The following is a 20,748-nucleotide window of genomic DNA, read 5'->3' as shown; positions in this document are numbered from 1 at the left end:
AACAAAATAAACTATTCTTAGAAAAAAAAAACAAATCATAAAAAAAATCTCCCCCTAAAATATCGTTAGACGTTTTAAATTTTAATATTAATCTGTATTTTACTGAGTCGTCTCTACTCTCAGCAAAATCCGGCTTATATACCAGACTACATCTCCTTCTTCCCTTCCCAATTACCAAAAACCATTAACACACAACCACTAACTCACACACGTCTCTTTCAAAATCCTTCCATCTCTTTCTTTTTTTGTCTAGTTTCTTGTTCTGTTCCCATCGAATGAGCCACGTAAAACACATCCACAAAGGGTCACTGGAGAGGTTTTTGGATCTCCTCTTGATCGCTCTCGTTGTTTTGATGACTCTTAAAGGCGGCACGAGTGGGGCCTGTGCCGCGTGCAAATACCAACGTAGACGGTGCGCCTCAGACTGCCCCCTCGCGCCTTACTTCCCCGCTGAACAGCCAAAACTGTTCCAAAACGTTCGCAGGCTATTCGGCGTTAGAAGCATCGTCAAAATCCTCGAAAGACTCGACGAAACTCAAAGACCCGAAGCTATGAAATCTATCATCTTCCAATCTTATGTCCGTGACCGTTCCCCTGTCCACGGTTGTCTCGGCGTCACGCAACAGCTTCAATACATGATTTGGCTCGCTGAAGAAGAACTCAAAGCTGTCAATGCACAGCTACAACTCTATCGCTCTCAAAACGACGGTCAAAACCAGCAAAACCATAATCAGATGATGATTAATGACCTTGGTGTTGTTGTTGATAATAAGCAGCAACAGGATGATGTAACATCGCAGCTAGATTTAGGAATGGGACTTAACGTTAACAATAACCAAAGCAATGTGGTAGCCCCATTCTTTAGTCCGTTGCCCGTATCTGAAACACAACAGCCTCAAATGTCTTACACTTATAGTTGTAGTGAGGTCAATAACAATGGCTATAGTCCTCCAGCTTATAATACGGATTCGGGCAAGGAGATTATGACAAACAATAATAATGTTTGGGGTGTTCATAATCGGTTTCTGTATAACGACAACAACGGAGGAGGGTTCAACAATCAAAACGAGAGCTGTCACGAGATGAAGAGCAATAACGGTGTAATGGGAATACAATCACAGCTCGTTAATCTGCAAATGGCATCAAATCATCAGCAACAAGAAGAAGAAGATGATGCTCATGAATACGATGAAATCCTCAAGGTATGTGATTGTTTTCCTCCATTTTCTTATTTTAAAAGTGTGAAAATGTAATGAGAAGTATAATGATTGAATTTGAGTATTGTTTGGTTGCAGCTCTGGTGAAACGTTGAAGGAACAGATTGATGAAATTGGAGAGAATGAATTGAGAAGTGCAGCTACTTGCTTCAGTCTAACCAGTGTGAATTGAATTGATTTATCAATTCATGATCTTTATTTACGTTCTTTTTTTCCACGTCGTCTCTGAAGTTTTGTTATTCTTTTGTTTGACATTTTCTTTTCTTCGTATTTATTAGACAGAGACGTATACTTTTCTTTTTTTTTTCTATTTCTAATTTCTTTTTTCATATAATAAACTATCTGTTTTGGATCTCTTTTAATATAGTTATTCATTTAACTTTAATATTTTACTACAATTTAACTCTTTTTGCCCTATTTTTTCTTGGTTTTTTTAATCAATTTTTTAAATTATATAATAACTATCTTCAAGGGACGTCATGTCATGAGTCACGAGTTTGATGTTAATGATGGCATTACAAGTGCGGGCGGCTTGTTGTGTGTTCAAGGAGAAGGAGCTTATATATCACTCAAGTTCTTCTGTGGAGATACGTGGTTTTACTGAGAAGGAGCTTATCACTCACACGTTCTTCTGTCGAGATAAGTGGTTTTACTGTTATTGTTGAGGCTGAAAGACCAAACTGTTAGATTGAAAATATATTATATCTATTTTTAAAGGTTTTTTTCTTTACGGTAGTAACACCATATTTATCAACAATTATCATGTGTTTTTTTACAAGAAATAAATATAAAATAGATAGATTTTTTTTTTTTTGTAAATGGATATAATCTTTTTAATGAGAAAATTAAAGATAATTCATTTGTATTTCTCTAAAATTATTCACTATACATATTCACAATTAGTACATAGATTTATTCTCTTTACATTAGATACACATACAATATAATAATTTATTTCTCATAGAATAATAATAATAAAAACCAGATATCTTGTTCAAAATTTAAAATATGGTTTTACCAACTGTAATATTCCTAAATATCTCTTAAAATCTCAGAATATTTTAACTGATGATTTATAAAAATATATTAAATCAAATTTTCCTTTGAATTTTTGTTTGAAAAGTATTAAATTATTATTTTCTTAAAATATTAGCAAAAACTTTTGCCCACAATTTTTCCTTTGAATTTTCGTTATGAAATGAATTTTCTTAAATATTTTAAAATGCAAAACTTATAATATCATTTAGATCATATTTCTTGAAATAAAAATAAAAAATCACATATGAAATTCATTCAAAATCCTTAAAATCATAAAAGAAAAGTTGAAAAAGACTAAAGCCCTTATAAAAAAAAAATTATTCTTCTTGAAATTTATCAAAAATGTTTTGATTTAAATTATATATAAAGTGTTGTAACATTTTGGGGAAAATAATATTTATATAAATTACTGGTTACTACTACAGTAAAACCTCTATAAATTAATAAGGTTGGAACCACGAAATTTTATTAATTTACAAAGGTTTTAATTTATCAATAAAATAATAAAATATTAATTTATGAAGAGATTTTTTCATTTTCATAGTTTTGAACATTTTTTATTAAAAATAAAATACTTTGTTATAATTCACACTTTTATAAAATTTTCTTAATTTATAATTTTGGCTATCGTAATATGATAGATGTCAATAATTTACTAGATTATCCAAGTGAAAATGATAAATGTTTAGAAGTTCAGAGTTTAGTATAAATATTGTTACTATCCTTCATGATGAAGTTCAAGAAAATATTGCGGTATATTTAGAATCAATTATATGTAAGGAAGCAACTATCGCGTCTAGGACGCTCCACTTTTTTGATGCAATTTGAGAAAACAACACAAAAGTTTTTGATGTAATGACAAAAATTATAGATGAGCTCAAACAAGAATGCAAATTCAATAATAAGCAAACAACAATAGAATCATATTTCACTAAATTTTCTTAATTATATATATATTTATTTATTTTATATCATTATTAATTTATGATATTTATGGACCATATTTTTACATAAGATTTCAATAAAAAATATTATCTTATTATTTTATCGAATTGTGTCATTTTTTACTTGGAACCGGAAAAATTTATTAATTTATAGCGAATATTAATTTAAAGAATATTAAGTTATAGAGGTTCAATACAGTTGTTGATTTATGTTGCCCCCTTTACAGCAAGTTGAAAACGACACGGGAGAAAAATATCAAGCTCCCAACCTGTCAACATTAAAAAAAAGAAAAACAAAAAACAAAAAAAAACACAAAAATCTGTGGCGACCGAAACAAGTTGAGAGAGAGAGAGAATGGTAAGTAGTAGTATAAGCATCTCGAGACCAGTTTTTTCTCATGGCTTCTCTCCACCTGCTGCTACTACGACATCAAGGTAGGATTTTTATATATTGAACCCTAACAACTAACTCTCCGATCAACCTCAAGTAATCATCAATGCATAGAGCTTCATTTTTTTAGTTTTAGGACAAAGTAACAGAATCAGATCCTGGAATGAAACTGTCTCCGGTTATGGATAGATTCATTCAAGGTTAACTGACCTCAGATTTCTGTTATCCCTTGTTGTTTCTTTGATGAAACAGAAGATGTTCTCTGATCAGGATAGACAGGAAATCTCATTGCTCTGTCACAGTCAAGTGCTACTGTTCTTCCACAGGGTTTCTTGATTTAAAATGTTCACTGCAGAAGCCAATTGGAAACCTGGCTTTGAGAAAGCATCTAGTTTCAGGGTTGGCAGCTATTTTGCTTTTATCTCAGGCAGGCCAGGTATGCTTGAGCCGACATTGCAATTAAGCATGTCTGATTGGGGAGCAACAAGTTGTTTTAACCTTCTGAGTTTCTTCTGGCAGGGTGTTGCGTTGGATCTCTCGTCTGGTCATCAGAACATTTGCCAACTAGGCAGTGCTGCTGTGGAAGAAAACAACAAGCTGACTCTTCCACTTGAAAATCCATCTGATGGTGGTGACCCGGAAACAATGATGATGATGAGAGGCATGACTGCTAAGAACTTTGACCCAGTTAGGTACTCTGGAAGATGGTTTGAAGTAGCTTCTCTTAAGCGTGGCTTTGCAGGTCAAGGCCAAGAAGACTGCCACTGCACCCAGGTAGTTTGTTTCTTCAACTAGACATTACCACTCTCTATAGTGAACTAATGCTATCTTGACGCTCTAAATTTCCAAAAATTGTTGCAAGGGGATATACTCGTTTGATATGAAGGAACCAGCCATCCGGGTAGATACATTTTGTGTGCACGGCAGCCCTGATGGTTATATAACAGGAATCAGAGGAAAGGTTCAATGCGTGGGAGCAGAAGACCTGGAGAAAAGCGAGACTGACTTAGAAAAGCAAGAGATGATTAAAGAGAAGTGTTTCCTTCGATTTCCAACTATTCCTTTCATCCCCAAGTTGCCTTATGATGTCATAGCCACTGACTAAGACAACTACGCTCTAGTTTCTGGCGCCAAAGATAAGGGCTTTGTTCAGGTGATTCAAAAGACAAAGAACTCAAAAGAATTTGAGATATCTCTTGCATTCTTTCTATATAATAACTTTCAATGTGTTTTGATATGTTAGATATACTCAAGGACACCTAACCCAGGACCTGAGTTCATCGCCAAGAACAAGAACTACTTGGCACAGTTTGGCTATGACCCGGAAAAAATCAAAGATACACCACAGGACTGTGAGGTGATGTCTGATGGTGAGCTAGCTGCCATGATGACCATGCCAGGTATGGAGAAAACGCTGACAAACCAGTTTCCAGATCTGGAATTAAGAAAGTCAGTCCAGTTTGATCCCTTCACAAGTGTGTTTGAAACCTTGAAGAAACTTGTCCCTCTCTATTTCAAGTAGACAAGCTACTTCTGTTGAAGCTTTTAAAATTCTTGTGTATATGATCACTGTGTATATGGTTATACACTTGACTGAGTGTATATACATCTTCTAACAGTCTTCTGATTATATACTTTGAGTTCTTATCAACCAACCACAAGTAAGGCAAAACAATGTTCCTTTCTTGAAGCTTTCTTATTCAACTCGTATCAGTAACACAACCACCGTCAACAAAGACAAAACCATCTCTCTAATTCTCACAATACCATACATTTAATTAAACCAGTCGTTAGCTTCATAACTAAGTGAAACCTTCTGCTTTATTTATCTACAGGTCACACTAATCTAATAATCTCTTCAGTTCACACATTCGACAAAATAGCTTATCACCTTAAATGACAAATCTCAACACGAATCAATACCTGCCACCACGAAACCAAGAGACGCAGATCGGCGGCGGCGTAGCTTCTTCGCATCTCTCATCCGCCGCTGGCAGTTTTACTTGTCCGATGGAAATAGTTTTACAGTGTTTCCGCACGTGCTTTGTTTGTCCATTGACTTAATGGGCCAGTTATATGGGCTTTTCCATAAATTATAGCCCATTTGTATCTGTTAAAATCACATACTTACACTCCCCCAACTTCTTTTATCTATCTATTGATCTATTAACAATGTACATGCATTTGACAAAATAACATTTATGTTATACTTAATTACATGGAAGATCATTGAAACCAAAATATTTTTCCAAATTTATGTTGGGATTTATGAGACAAAGCTCACAAGAGAGGGTAGACAAACACTTGGTGAATGAATCCCCCTTTACCCACAACAAACTAACTCATTCTCAAGGGGGAGGAGAGAACATCAACTTGTGATGAACTCCCCATAAACAAGCTAGATAGAACCCAAATACTAGAGAGTAAGCGGATCCTAACTAGGAGAAGCACTAGTTTGAGACTTATCCTCTTCTAGTATCACAACACTTAGAGTTTGTGTACTTAGGAGAAGGAGGATTAAGAATCAGTAATCTAGGCTAAGTAAAGCAGTAAATAAGAAGAGTTTAGGTGGATTTGAGAAGAGAATAGGCTGCCTTAAGGGCAGCCCTTAACCGCTAATCCTAAACTCTCTACATTGTTAATATGAAACAAGAACACAAGTATAGAGAGGAAATCGGTTTCTCTTCTATTGAATAATATTGTTGATGTGTTACATATGAGAGTGTATACAAAGCTTAATATAGAGATACAAATGCCATATGACCGTTGGAGAGAAGAAGAGAGTGATGAAAGTGACATTCTCGATTTGGTGTTGGTGAGAGTGACCTTTCCTTCCTTCACCAACCAAGGGCACATGTGATCTTCCCATAAGCCTCTCTCTCTTGTAGGGCCTCGCTTTCCTCCTCTCAAACTCGGCCTCTCTATCTACTGGACCGAGCGCAGGCCTAAGGGCCGAGACTGTACGGACGGGCCTTCTCTTCATCGTACGGACGGGCCTTCTCTTCATCGTACGGACGGGCCTGTACGGACGGGCCTGTACGGACGGGCCTTCTCTTCATCGTGTTCACGGCCTAACTGGCCGCTCACCGGACATGGGTCCGTTCACGGACACGGTACATGGTACCGGACACGGTACATGGTCGCTCACGGACACGGACATGGCCTTACCGGCCTTTACATGGCCTTTCCGGCCTTTCTTCTCTTCTTCCAAGGCTCGGCCTTACCGGCCTCTCCTCTCTCCTCCTTGGTACATTCTAATACTCCCCCGCACGCTTGATCGGTGGGACACCATGGGGACCAAAGATCAAGGGTGGACTAGTGTCATCTACCTCATTAAAAACCTCAACAAAGAAAACCTCTTGGGATAAAACTTTGTTAAGGGAAAAAGAGTATAGACTCCACTATCCATGATGTCCCTTGACCTTGGTTTGCAAAGAACTAGCTCCCTTCTCTTCATGATTTGAACCGCTCCTACTCCTTAGCCCACCTTGCCTTTAGCACATTCCTTATGATCTCCATCCTTGTTCCTTTAGAATTCCTTTGAGGCTCTCATAGTCTCCTTTACCCTTAAACAAGTGATAAAGAAGAAAAGAATAAGTGTTTGCTATGAGGAATATCAAAGAAAAATTCTAAAAGTGTGACAATTTAAGAAGAATCATATTAAAGACTAAAGACTAGTAATGAAGCTAAGGTAATGAATTTATGAATTAAAATAGAGAAGGGTTTAGAGCACAGCCTTTATGGTGTTTTGATGGATAGGAAGGAGAGAGTTGATCACTGATGCGGTTTGGAATTCCTCCTTGAGACCGCTTTTCTAACCATGGTTTTTAAACCCGGCCAGTTTTATCGTCAGACTGACATATGCCCACTGAATCGGACATAACTTTCGAACGGCTGCTCGGATTGGTATGATTCTACTTCCACTGGCAAGATGACTCCATGGTCTCGAACTTTGTTGAAGAACGCGGAAGCTGAATCGCAGTGGAAGGGTTTCGTCCGAGTCGATCTTTGAGACGCTTCGGCTGAGCTTTAAGTAAAAACTTTTGCTTGTGGCCGAGCAGAATCTGTGAGGTACGGTCTGAAGTCACTTGATCTCCCCCGTAACCTTTACTTGATGATGGGCTGAAACCTCATCACCTCAGTTGAAGCCTTGTGCATCACCGTTCTTGTGCACATCCAATCAACAGTTGAAACCTTGTGCATCACCTTTCCTAAAGACCATTGTGCACATCCGATCAACAACTTGGCACTAACACACATGCTCTTGGACTGATTCATCACCTTCCACCAGCTTAACAAAGACTTGGTGGCCCTTGGTTCTAACTCCAGGCATTGTGCTGCGCTCTTACATGGCTATCTTGTAGCCTTCAACCTCGCCACTTCTTCTCCTTGAGATAGTGAGCGAGCTCCACACAATCTTCAATGCTGAAACTGAAACCAAAAATCAATGGAACAGATTCTAAACAAGAGATTGTTAGAGATTAGAGAATAGAGAATATAGAATATTACTGAAAATAAAATAGAATTTAGAGAATAAGTAACCAAGTATAAGTAACCAAGAGAATAAAGTATAAGAGAGTATAAGAGAGAATATGGGCGATAGTATAAGGTGAATGGAGAGTAGAATAGAGCTCAAGAGTTCCTATGGACAGAGTTAGACTCTGTTTTCTTGAGTTTGCAGAAGCTTTGACAGCCAAGAACAACCAAGAAGACAATCTCTTTTGGTGCTTTAATGGCTGAAACACATGGACCTTATGGAAAATTAGTTTCTCCAAAGGTTTAGGACACTTCTCATGGTAGAATCACTTAAACAGGTGTTCTCCAAGAGTCTAATGCCTTCAAGGATCACGAAAGAGCATATAGAAGATGCTTTCCATGTTCAAAATTCAAATAAAAGAAGAAACACCTTTGGAACAACCTTTTGTCCATTGGTTAAAAGAATGCATCTTGGACCAACTTGAATCTATTTGACCAAGCGGGCCATACATGCTAAAAACAAGAACTCTCTCTTCCCCAAACTCGAATCTGGACACACCATATGGCCAGAGACAAAGCTTTCTCAACCTTGAGAAGAAGAAGAAGTGATTTAGTAATTAAACTTTAAAGGAAATTTAACAAAAGCAAAATTAAACCTTTAAAGGAAAATTAACTAAATCTTAAGAGAATCCTAGGAAAAATCCTAAGGATTTCGTGGCTCATACAAGCACACAAGAACCGTGAATCCTCACCATGAACAACACAATTTGCTCAATGGTTCATCACTTCCCACACATCCCAAAATAAACAAAGCTATTACCAAATCGGTAAAGCTTAAGGATGGGGCTTGTAAAATCGATTTCTTTCCACACACTTGGTCTACAAATTCTAACAAGACAAGAGACCAAGCTTACTCAACAATGAGCTGCTAGAGAATCGATTTAATCAACAAAAGCAAAATTAAAGCTTTAAAGAAACTAAGCTAAGCGATTTAACACCTAAGCAAAGTCTAAAACTTTAACTAAGCTAACTCCTAAGAAAACGACTTTTAGAATGAGTTTAAATCACCAAGAACAGAACCTGCTCTGATACCATGTTGGGATTTATGAGACAAAGCTCACAAGAGAGGGTAGACAAACACTTGGTGAATGAATCCCCCTTTACCCACAACAAACTAACTCATTCTCAAGGGGGAGGAGAGAACATCAACTTGTGATGAACTCCCCATAAACAAGCTAGATAGAACCCAAATACTAGAGAGTAAGCGGATCCTAACTAGGAGAAGCACTAGTTTGAGACTTATCCTCTTCTAGTATCACAACACTTAGAGTTTGTGTACTTAGGAGAAGGAGGATTAAGAATCAGTAATCTAGGCTAAGTAAAGCAGTAAATAAGAAGAGTTTAGGTGGATTTGAGAAGAGAATAGGCTGCCTTAAGGGCAGCCCTTAACCGCTAATCCTAAACTCTCTACATTGTTAATATGAAACAAGAACACAAGTATAGAGAGGAAATCGGTTTCTCTTCTATTGAATAATATTGTTGATGTGTTACATATGAGAGTGTATACAAAGCTTAATATAGAGATACAAATGCCATATGACCGTTGGAGAGAAGAAGAGAGTGATGAAAGTGACATTCTCGATTTGGTGTTGGTGAGAGTGACCTTTCCTTCCTTCACCAACCAAGGGCACATGTGATCTTCCCATAAGCCTCTCTCTCTTGTAGGGCCTCGCTTTCCTCCTCTCAAACTCGGCCTCTCTATCTACTGGACCGAGCGCAGGCCTAAGGGCCGAGACTGTACGGACGGGCCTTCTCTTCATCGTACGGACGGGCCTTCTCTTCATCGTACGGACGGGCCTGTACGGACGGGCCTGTACGGACGGGCCTTCTCTTCATCGTGTTCACGGCCTAACTGGCCGCTCACCGGACATGGGTCCGTTCACGGACACGGTACATGGTACCGGACACGGTACATGGTCGCTCACGGACACGGACATGGCCTTACCGGCCTTTACATGGCCTTTCCGGCCTTTCTTCTCTTCTTCCAAGGCTCGGCCTTACCGGCCTCTCCTCTCTCCTCCTTGGTACATTCTAATAATTTATCTTATTTTCATAAATCTTTGTATCTAATTCAAACATAAATATATGATTCTTCTTTCACTTTTATTTGATCTTATATTTATGTTAATTTAAATTATTATAGAAGCATTTACTTAATAAAATTTGTGATTTGTCTGCATATGATGTGATTCAATTTTTTCAAAGGGACATATATTACTCAATCGATAAATTAAAAAAAAATGTTTACAATATCCCACATCGTTTGGAAAAATAGGAAAATGGTTCAGAGTTATAATATAAAAGGAATCAAAATAATTCTGAATACTAATGAATAGACAGCTTTATTTATAACGCATTCAAATTCATAATTTTTATTTGGTTTACTCTGATTTTTTATTTTAAATAATTTAAATTTTTTAAAAGTTAAAATATTATTAACTCGATGATATACAAGTAAAACATCATTTCATAATTTTGTTAACATTGTCAATATTAAAGTAATAGACAAATCTGATTAAGTTGATTAAGTTAATATTAATATTAATTCATAAAAACTGAGAATGAGATAATTGAGATGCTATTTTCATCACCAGATTTCATGGGTTTCTTTTGGCTGTTCAATCTCTGATCGGTTTGTTCAGGATCCGGTGCATCCATGGTTAAATATGATAACTTGTTTAACATGATAATTATGCATTTAACAAATAGAACTTTTACGCTACAATAGTTGTTATTTGTTAACATGTTAATCAAATAGTTATCACACAAATGATATACTGTATATGACTCGTTATTTTATGTATATGATATAACAAATGAGTTACTGCGATAAATATAAGTTTATCACATCATTGATAAACATATCGCGATATAATTTGATGTAACATGATATATATGTAAACTTATTGATATATATATATATATATATATATATATATATATTGTTATCTTGTTAACTGATTTGATGTAACACGATATATATGTAAACTAATTGATATATATATATATATTTTATGCATATGATATAACAAATGAGTTACTGCGATAAATATAAGTTTATCACATTATTAATAAACATATCGCGATATAATTTGATGTAACACGATTTATATGTAAACTTATTGATATATATATATATATATATATATATATATATTGTTATCTTATTAATCCAATTAATAATCATCTAACCATAATATGTTCTTATTAAAGCATCAAAATTTCATTAAAATATATGGATATCGATATGTATATTATCCTGATATCATACTATTTAGCATGATAAATAAATAGTTATACACTAAAATCGTAAAATGTTTTACTATATCAGATAATGATTAGTGTTGGCAATCTCAGATGAACAGTATTATTGGCCGGAACAGTGTTTTTGATCGGTTTATGAATCATATAATCAACTTTATAAAGAGATAAAATTATTTTATGTTCAATGGCATTTCTGTAGTTAACATAAAAAAAGAAGGATAACTAAGAAAAAAAACAAAGAGAGGAGAGAGAACTAAATATGAAATAAAGACTTTGAATGGGGTGACAGATAAAATATAATGGATCCATAGCTACAGTTCTCCTGTCGTAAAAGCACCACTTTTTTGTGAACTATATTATAAGCTTGGAGATAACAAGATGAACAAGATATTTATTATGAGAAGGATCAAAGGAGAAGAGATCTAGAGAGATGAGTGTATGAGTGTATGAACTTTCGAGAGAAGCTCGAGAGAAAACTAGAGAGATAGAAAGCTCTCTCTATTACATTTTTCTCTTCTACATGACTCATATTTATAGAGGGAGGAGATAAAGATAAGGATAGAGAGGTTGGTGACAAGTGGTGTACAAATGTTACAAGTGTTACATGCATTGCATGAAAGGGAGACACTTGTTGTATGGATTGCCTGAGGAGGGACACTTGTGCAGGTGATGTATACTCACACTAATTCTATAACACTCCCCCTTGAGTATCCATCACCAGTGATGAGTTATACACTGCCTCATTAAAAACCTCATCATGGAAAAACCCAATGGGATAAAAATCATGATAAGGGAAAAAGAGTACAATAGTGTAAACTCCCCCTCGAAAAAACTTCACAGATCTTGTAGATGCCGCATTCCAATACTATGAATATGCTTTCTGAATGTTGAAGTAGGAAGTGCCTTTGTAAACAGATCTGTTGCATTGTCACTTGAGCGGATGTGTTGGATATCAACTTCCTTCTTTTGCTCGAGTTCTTGAGTGTAGGAGAAAAATCTTGGAGGTATATGCTTTATTATGTCGCTCTTGATGTAACCTTCTTTGATTTGGGCGACACAAGCATCATTGTCTTCAAATAATGTTGTTGGCTCTTTCTTGGTGACTATTCCACTCGATTCTTGTATATGGTTAGTCATTGATCTAAGACATACACATTCCCTCAATGCTTCATTAAGAGCAATTATTTCTACATGATTTGAGGAAGTGGCGACCAAAGTTTGTTTCTGTGAGCGCCATGAGATTGCAGTTCCTCTAATTGTGATAACATATCCAGTTTGGGATCAGGATTTATGTGGATATGATAAATATCCTGCATCTGCAAAACCAACTAGACCAAACTTGGGGGTTCCAAAATATATTAAACCCAAGTTAATCATACATTTGCTATAGAAGATACGTTTTAACTCATATCAAAAATCTACTCATAGAGAATAAGTTATATGGTGCAAAAAGATTAGTAAAAAAAATGATATGCACAATTCATAAGATGTATAAATGCTCGTCAGCATTTATATATGATCTTAAATGACTATATATATATATATATGACTTCCTTTAGAAGTTATTTGTATAACATCTATTTCGAAAGATGTTTACAAGATCTTTTATTCAAAATAACCCTTTAAGGGTTTTGATGATCATCAATGAGTTTTTGAGAACATAATTATGATATCATATATCTTTCGGGATAAGCTCTTCAAGCATCCCATGAGATGTATTTCAAGTCATCATATAACATCAATTTTGATTGATATAGGGTACTTTAACAAACATGGCGCGACACACCATTTTGTTATATATCATTATACCCTTTTGATACTTAGACCACTAGTCCAAAAATTACTCGTCTTTCATACGAGTTTAATATAGACTTGATTACGTCTTTTTTGGCCAATATATATATATATATATATATATATATATATATATATATATATATTTATTTATTTATACGCTCACAAAGCGGAGATTTATGATCCTCATTAATCACATTGCGCGATATAATATTTTTATTGTCGACATTATGTCTTTGGTTCCATATTTCCTGTAATGACATGGTTAATCCAGATCTCTTTAATCATTATATAAATGATTTTATTCAGGTACCTGATTTCGTTATTAACCATATCAGCCGGTTTCTCTACTCTTCTTGAGAAATATCTTGCTCCTCTATAGGAGTATATTTGCTTTTCTCTAGGAGTCTATTAGCTCTTCTTAAAGAGTCTATCTACTCCTCTTTAGGAGTTCATTTGCTCTTCTTTTGAGAGTATAATCCTCTTTTTAATTTGCTCCTTTTTTTCGAGGATTTTATTTATCTTAGGAACCAAAGTAGTCTATCACGTTTCTTATATATGGGTCATAGACTTGTATGTCATCCGTCAGAGACATATTTTTATTGGAGCATTTTTAGCTGGGATGTGAGATTTCTCAGAACTACAAGTTCATATTCATTTATGTGAGGATCAATAATTATATGAAATCTCATCCATCAGCTTTTTGCATTTGATTTGCAATATATATCTTGAATAATGATCTGTTGAACTTTGAACTTTTAAGTTCATATTCATTATATTCATTTGTTCAAAGATTCAAATTATTAAATGATTCTCCCATAATGAAGGGGAACTTTTATCATCCAACTTGATGATATGCAAATCTTGCAATACGCACATCTCTCATAAGATGACTCTATATTATTAGAGTGGAGACTCATCTCCTGCATCTATATATTTCATCCTCTTTGGATGGTATATTTTATGCGGTGTGGAGGAGCATTTACAATATATATCACACACCCATAATATTCAAAATGAGAAATATTTAATCTCCAACCATGAATATATAACATGGGAGAAATATTTTTTTCAAACTGTTGGCCTCATATATAATATTTATTACATACAAAACTGCATGTTTCATGTAAAAACAAAGAGATTAAATCACCATGAATCGTTTTGCAATATCTTGGATTTGCACTATGAACGATTCATCATAGCTCATTTCAAGTGTGAACATCATGGATGTTTCACTTTATCACATGCGACATATATATATATGATAAACTAAAGGATATGACTTCACCAAAGTTATATCGCTCTGGGGTGTCAAATTCACCAAAGTTTATCGACTTATTGTCCATGTGGGATTCCTTTAATTCTTCCACTCGAGATGATAACTCTTGGAGTTCATTCATCTCGTACTGAATCCCACTTAAGGATTAACAACATACCGGTTTTGGTTATGTCTACTATCATAGATCCTTATAAGATGTGAGATTAGTATTACCCCCTCTCAAGATGATGACTTTTATGTCCATTCACCTTTGACCGAATCTTATTTTTAGATCGGTGATATTTGGGGTTTAATTTTGGGATTTATTAAAGAAATCAAACCATCAAATATATACAATGAGCTTGTTAATCCAAAAGGATGGTGAATGGGCCAACACTATATGATTCTGGAGGCATAGCCTACTACAAAATCAAGGAGGAGGTATATAACCATCAACTTCATAAACAATAAATAGAAATTTAAATAAACTCAACATAAATTAGATGTTACCTGAAATATGAATGAAGTGTAGTGCTTACAACCTCTTGAAATGTGAACGGGGCCATGCAATACTTTTGAAAGAACTTTTGTTCCCTTTTGTTCCTCTAAACAAATTCTCAATGATTTTTAATATCATTGATTGTCCGGGATGGCTTGAATGGTAACACTATGCTTAAAGCATTAAGGAATTTCATATTTACTATCATTTTGCCATCTTTCTTTTTGCATGATATAATCATATACATGCGTGTCTCCAATATGGTCGATCTTGCGATACCATATTTATTTATAATCTCAACATAATAATTTTATTAAGATAAAATGTCAGAGTTTCTTTGAGACTTTGGAGAACACTAGACATCGATAATTATGAATCTGGTGTCTTTAGAAGTCGAGACTAACTCATCCAAACCTTCCAATTATTTTTGCACTGTATAAAATATATGTACAAGTGCTTTATATATTCTCATAAGAGAAATATATTTTTGATTATAAAGACATTTCATTCTCTTTAAATCTTATATAACACATATAATTATTCTTTATGAATAAACAAATTAAATAAACAAACTATAAATTCAGAAAATAAAATAAGAGTTATAGCCTTATATATAAGAATTTAATAGAAATAATTTTTCTTTGATCGTAGAGTAGGCAGAGCCTATCATATATAACGATCAATTCGGAAAAAGGCATAATTTCATGATGTATATAATATTTATGTTCTATAAACATATATAGAAACAATATAAATCGTGCTGATAACGTGTTGTGAACTATATTATAAGCTTGGAGATAACAAGATGAACAAGATATTTATTATGAGAAGGATCAAAGGAGAAGAGATCTAGAGAAATGAGTGTAGGAACTTTAGAGAGAAGCTCGAGAGAAAACTAGAGAGATAGAAAGCTCTCTCTATTACATTTTTCTCTTCTACATGACTTCTATTATAGAGGGAGGAGATAAAGACAAGGATTGAGAGGTTGGTGACAAGTGGTGTACAAATGTTACAAGTGTTACATGCATTGCATGAAAGGAAGACACTTGTTGTATGGATTGCATGAGGAGGGACACTTGTGCAGGTGATGTATACTCACACTAATTCTATAACACATTTAACATTTTTCCTTCTTTTTAAAACCAATGCAGTTTCTCTGTCCACGGTTTAAATTTTGTTGTCTTTTAGCTATAAATGCAGGAGAAACACCAATTAATTGGCCTACAACATTTTTGCAGCTGTTCATCGGCAGATCAAAACTTTTGCCCACAGATTCAACACATATACTCTCTATATAACACACCAATTCTTCACTTTTACAACCAACACAAAACAAATATTTCAAATTCCTACCAACTCTATTTCCATTCATTTTCTCTCCATCAAAGATATTTTTTTTAATAAATAAACACATTTTTTATTTTTTATTTTTCTATTTATTGTAACATCAATTTTTTTTTTACATAATTCAAAAGACAATCAAAGTTTCTACTCTATCACCCCTTGTTTCCACATTTTTTTTGTTGAAAGGTGTGTATTTTTATTTCATAAATAAATATATTTATGCTATATAATATGTTAGTATTTCTATTTATGCTATATAATATTTGTTGTAACATCAATATTTTTTTTGTAAAGAATTCAAAAGACAATCAAAGCTTCTACCTATCACCTCTTGTTTCCATATTCTTTTGTTGAAAGGTATGTATTTTTATTTCATAAATAAATATATTTATGCTATATAATATGTTAGTACTTTACCATATTTATTCATAATTGTTGGGTATATTTTCTCCTAATATTAGTATATAATATGAATGTATATTGTATAAGATTACATGTTTAGAAAAATTTATTTACATAAATCTTTATTTATTCAGATTTAAAGATAGATAATTATTTTTATTATAGATTAAAAAATGTGCTATGAACTCAAAATTACTATTAGATAATCATTTAGAATATTGTAAATCTATTTTCTTAGAAAATTTTAAAGCTTATGAAATTTTTTCAGTACACACACACACACATATATATATATATATATAAGTCTCCTATACTGAATATATATGCATATGTCTCACATAATTTTGTAGATTATTTATAAATCTCACTTAATTTGTAGATTATTTATAAGTCTCACTTAGTTTTGTAAAATATTGTTCTAAAAAAAATTTGGAATCATTTATTTTAATCATAAGTAAAATTTACTATAAGATTTATTGTTTGATATAATAGTTTATCTAAGTTAAGGTAAATAAGTTAAGATTACTTTATCATATTTATTCATAATTGTTGGGGATATTTTCTCCTGATATTAGTATATAATATGAATATATATATTGTATAAGATTACATGTTTAGAAAAAATTATTTACATAAATCTTTATTTATTCACATTTAAAGATAGATAATTATTTTTATTATAGATTAAAAAATGTGCTATGAACTCAAAATTACTATTAGATAATCATTTAGAATATTGTAAATCTATTTTCTTAGAAAATTTTAAAGCTTATGAAATTTTTTCAGTACACACACACATATATATATATATATATATATATATAATTCTCCTATACTGAATATATATACATATGTCTCACATAATTTTGTAGATTATTTATAAATCTCACTTAATTTGTAGATTATTTATAAGTCTCACTTAGTTTTGTAAAATATTGTTCTAAAAAAAATTTGGAATCATTTATTTTAATCATAAGTAAAATTTACTATAAGATTTATTGTTTGATATAATAGTTTATCTAAGTTAAGGTAAATAAGTTAAGATTACTTTATCATATTTATTCATAATTGTTGGGGATATTTTCTCCTGATATTAGTATATAATATGAATATATATTGTATAAGATTACATGTTTAGAAAAAAATATTTACATAAATCTTTATTTATTCAGATTTAAAGATAGATAAATTTTTTTATTATAGATTAAAAAATTTGCTATGAACTCAATAATTACTATTAGATAATCATTTAGAATATTGTAAATCTATTTTCTTAGAAACTTTTAAAGCTGATGAAATTTTTTAAGTACACACATATATATATATATATGTCTCTTATATTGAATATATATATATATGCATATGTCTCACAAAATTTTGTAGATTATTTATAAATCTCACTTAATTTGTAGATTATTTATAAGTCTCACTTAGTTTTGTAAAATATTGTTTTAAAAAAGAAATTGAATCAATTATTTCAATCATAAGTATATATAATAACTAAAAATCAAATTAAAATTATATTTGTAGGTATGGCTAACCGCAGACAAAACAGAAATTCATCCGTGCAAAAAGATACAAATTTTCCTACAGAAACATTAGCACGGGTATAATATTTCACATTTGTCTAAGTTTTAGTTAGAATTTAAGTATAATAAATTTTAAAAAAATTTTAAACTTGTAGACTGAAGATAATTTCAAATGGACTTATAACCGAGAAAGAATATTTATTGATTTGTACGATCAAGCAATTGCCATGAATGGTTACCGCTTCAAAGATCCTACACCCATTGGATCAAATGCCAGAGAATGATGAAGGTGACATGGAGACTACGACTATTGCTGATGGAGATCAAATGACAAACACTAGAGAAAATATTGCAGATATGTTATGGAAAAATCAAAATAATTTCCATTAAACTATTGTAAGTTTTATTTTTGTTGCATTTGGATAATTTGTGTTTAATGTTTTCAAACTATGAAATTATTTAGAAAATATTCTATTAAAAAAAATTATGTTTATTTTATAATAATTTTATCATTTGTTTAAATATATTTGCTGAATTGGATGTGTTTTTAAATAATTTACAGTTTAATATATGATTTACACTGTTTGATATACTTTTACCATTTAAGCATATAATTTGGACCGCTCAATCAGCACAATCTGCACTTTTTTTGCATGATCTCCACAATCTGCAACGCTCGAACAGATTTTTTTTTTTTTTCTGGGGTTACAGATTAATATAGCCCTTTAAACAAAAGAATCAGGGCGCAACTGTCTAAAAGCTCTTCCTATTCTGGGAGGGAAGTTTCGGGCTTTGGCTTGTCATCGATTCTAACACAGTTGCGGATTCGTTTGCTCCGAGTCCGAGGTGAAGCCTCAAACAAGTCTCCCTCTCGCAAACACCAGATCTACTAGTTGGGCTCCTGTAGTTGTTCAACCCATACTGTTTAGATCTCTTTTTCTGGTGCTATTACTTTGTTGCTTTTCCCTTTTGTGGCCGTGTGAATCTCCTCCCAATTTGCTATATTTAATAATAAAAATAGTAATATTAAAAAAAAAACCCCTAATTAATATTAAAAACAAGAAACGAACGCTCTTCTCCACGATATTAAAAATAAAAATAAAAAAAAGAAATACAAGCACAAGAAACGAACGTTTAAAACAATTTTGGAGAAGCAAAAAGGAAAATTGGGAAAGAAAAAAAAAAGAGGAAATTGTATGTAAATTGACCCGTTAAAACAAATTATAATCAGAGTTTTGCTTTATTGCTAAGTATATAAATAGGGCTAAACCTTAAACATAATAACATTACACCGCACTTCTCCACAATTTCATCTTTCACAACAATCTCTCTCTCTCTTATTCCAATCTCTTTTACGACTCTCAAGTCTCATCCATCTCTCTCTTTCTCTAAATTCACTCCGATCGATAATAATGGAAACCAAACCAGTCGACGTCGATGTTCATGTATCGGGTTGGTCTCATCCCTTGTTAAAGTTCTTAAGCGAAGTAATAATCAGTCGAGACAGAAAAGTCGAGGAACTTATCATAGACAAGAACGATGACAGTGTAACGAGTTTCAGATCTTACCCAGACGATTCTTCTCCTTCCGACCCACTCATCTATCTCAAGTTCGAAACCTTCGAACCAAACTACATCTATCAACTTGTTCTCAGCGAACTCCACGATCGTCTCATGTCCAAACAAATATCCGATCAGATTCTTGTTAAAGCCCAACAACTCAGAAGTCAATGTTCTGACTTGACACCACAACAACCCTTATTCATTACAGTCTATATCACATTGACACACAAGGAATACATCGTCGTGCCTTGTAGCTCTGGTCCGTCTACAAGTACAGATCTGGTGGACAAAGAGAGCGAAGAAGAAGAAGAACCGAAGACTTGTGCGATTTGTTTGGAGAATTTGTTGGAGTCGGGATGCGAGGTCGATCGAATCTACCCTATGCCTAATTGCTTCCATCTTTTTCATGAAGAATGTGTCATCCAGTGGTTGAATCGACAAAAAAACTCATGCCCTCTCTGTCGCCAACCTGTTTACACGTAACAAATTATTGAAACAGAGTCTAGTTAGGGTTTCAAAACATGTATTTTTTTTGGCTGTGGTTGTAATTAGGGATTTAGTTAATCCGCGTGTCCGAAGTCTAATTAGGGTTTCAAATTTTGTTATTATTATTTTTTTGTTGTGGTTGTAGACGTGTAATTTTAGTAGTGATAATTTAGTTAATCTAGGGGTTTCACAATTGTAATAGTGCTGGTGATTTTAAGGTACTCATAATTAGGGTGTATTGTTTATTGAAATTTTATATACTCTTGACTTGAAATTCACACTATTAATTCATTCCTATATTGATTTTGGTATGCAACACAGATCTTTTAAACTTGGACTTTTGCGTAGAGATTAATGATATATAAAAAAAAAATTAAATCACCAGAGAGGAGAAACAATTCACTATATCTACCAAATAACAACTTAGAGTTTAGAGTTTCTAAAGCAACCTGCTGGCACGTGAGTTTGAGTTTACTCGCGGCTG

The 20,748-nt window shown here is 33.2% G+C and overlaps 3 protein-coding genes across 4 annotated transcripts; all 3 read left to right on the top strand.

Annotated features, from left to right (window-relative positions):
- Positions 1-169: 169 nt before the first annotated feature.
- LOC104791000 (LOB domain-containing protein 27-like) lies at positions 170-1,670 on the top strand. Of its 2 annotated transcripts, none has more exons than XM_010516800.3 (2): positions 170-1,202; positions 1,296-1,670. In XM_010516800.3, the coding sequence occupies exons 1-2, from the start codon at positions 276-278 to the stop codon at positions 1,302-1,304; spliced, it is 936 nt and encodes a 311-aa protein (XP_010515102.2). In that variant the 5' UTR covers positions 170-275; the 3' UTR covers positions 1,305-1,670. The 2 variants fall into 2 exon arrangements, with proteins under 2 accessions (XP_010515102.2, XP_087311968.1); XM_087455842.1 differs by having other exon boundaries at positions 181-1,239; positions 1,280-1,517.
- A 1,727-nt stretch (positions 1,671-3,397) lies between these two features.
- Positions 3,398-5,241, top strand: LOC104790999 (chloroplastic lipocalin-like). Its single transcript, XM_087453060.1, has 5 exons — positions 3,398-3,634; positions 3,843-4,026; positions 4,110-4,364; positions 4,453-4,743; positions 4,834-5,241. Exons 1-4 carry the CDS (start codon positions 3,555-3,557, stop codon positions 4,693-4,695), a joined length of 762 nt encoding a protein of 253 aa, XP_087309186.1. The 5' UTR covers positions 3,398-3,554; the 3' UTR covers positions 4,696-4,743; positions 4,834-5,241.
- A 14,387-nt stretch (positions 5,242-19,628) lies between these two features.
- Positions 19,629-20,261, top strand: LOC104698948 (uncharacterized). The gene has a single exon (XM_010414318.2). The coding sequence runs from the start codon at positions 19,629-19,631 to the stop codon at positions 20,259-20,261; it is 633 nt and encodes a 210-aa protein (XP_010412620.1).
- The last annotated feature ends 487 nt before the right edge of the window (positions 20,262-20,748 follow it).

Source organism: Camelina sativa, chromosome 6 (genome assembly GCF_030686135.1).
Source record: "Camelina sativa cultivar CO46 ecotype springtype chromosome 6, ASM3068613v1".
NCBI lineage: Eukaryota > Viridiplantae > Streptophyta > Magnoliopsida > Brassicales > Brassicaceae > Camelina > Camelina sativa.
This window is presented reverse-complemented; position numbering and strand designations above follow the sequence as displayed.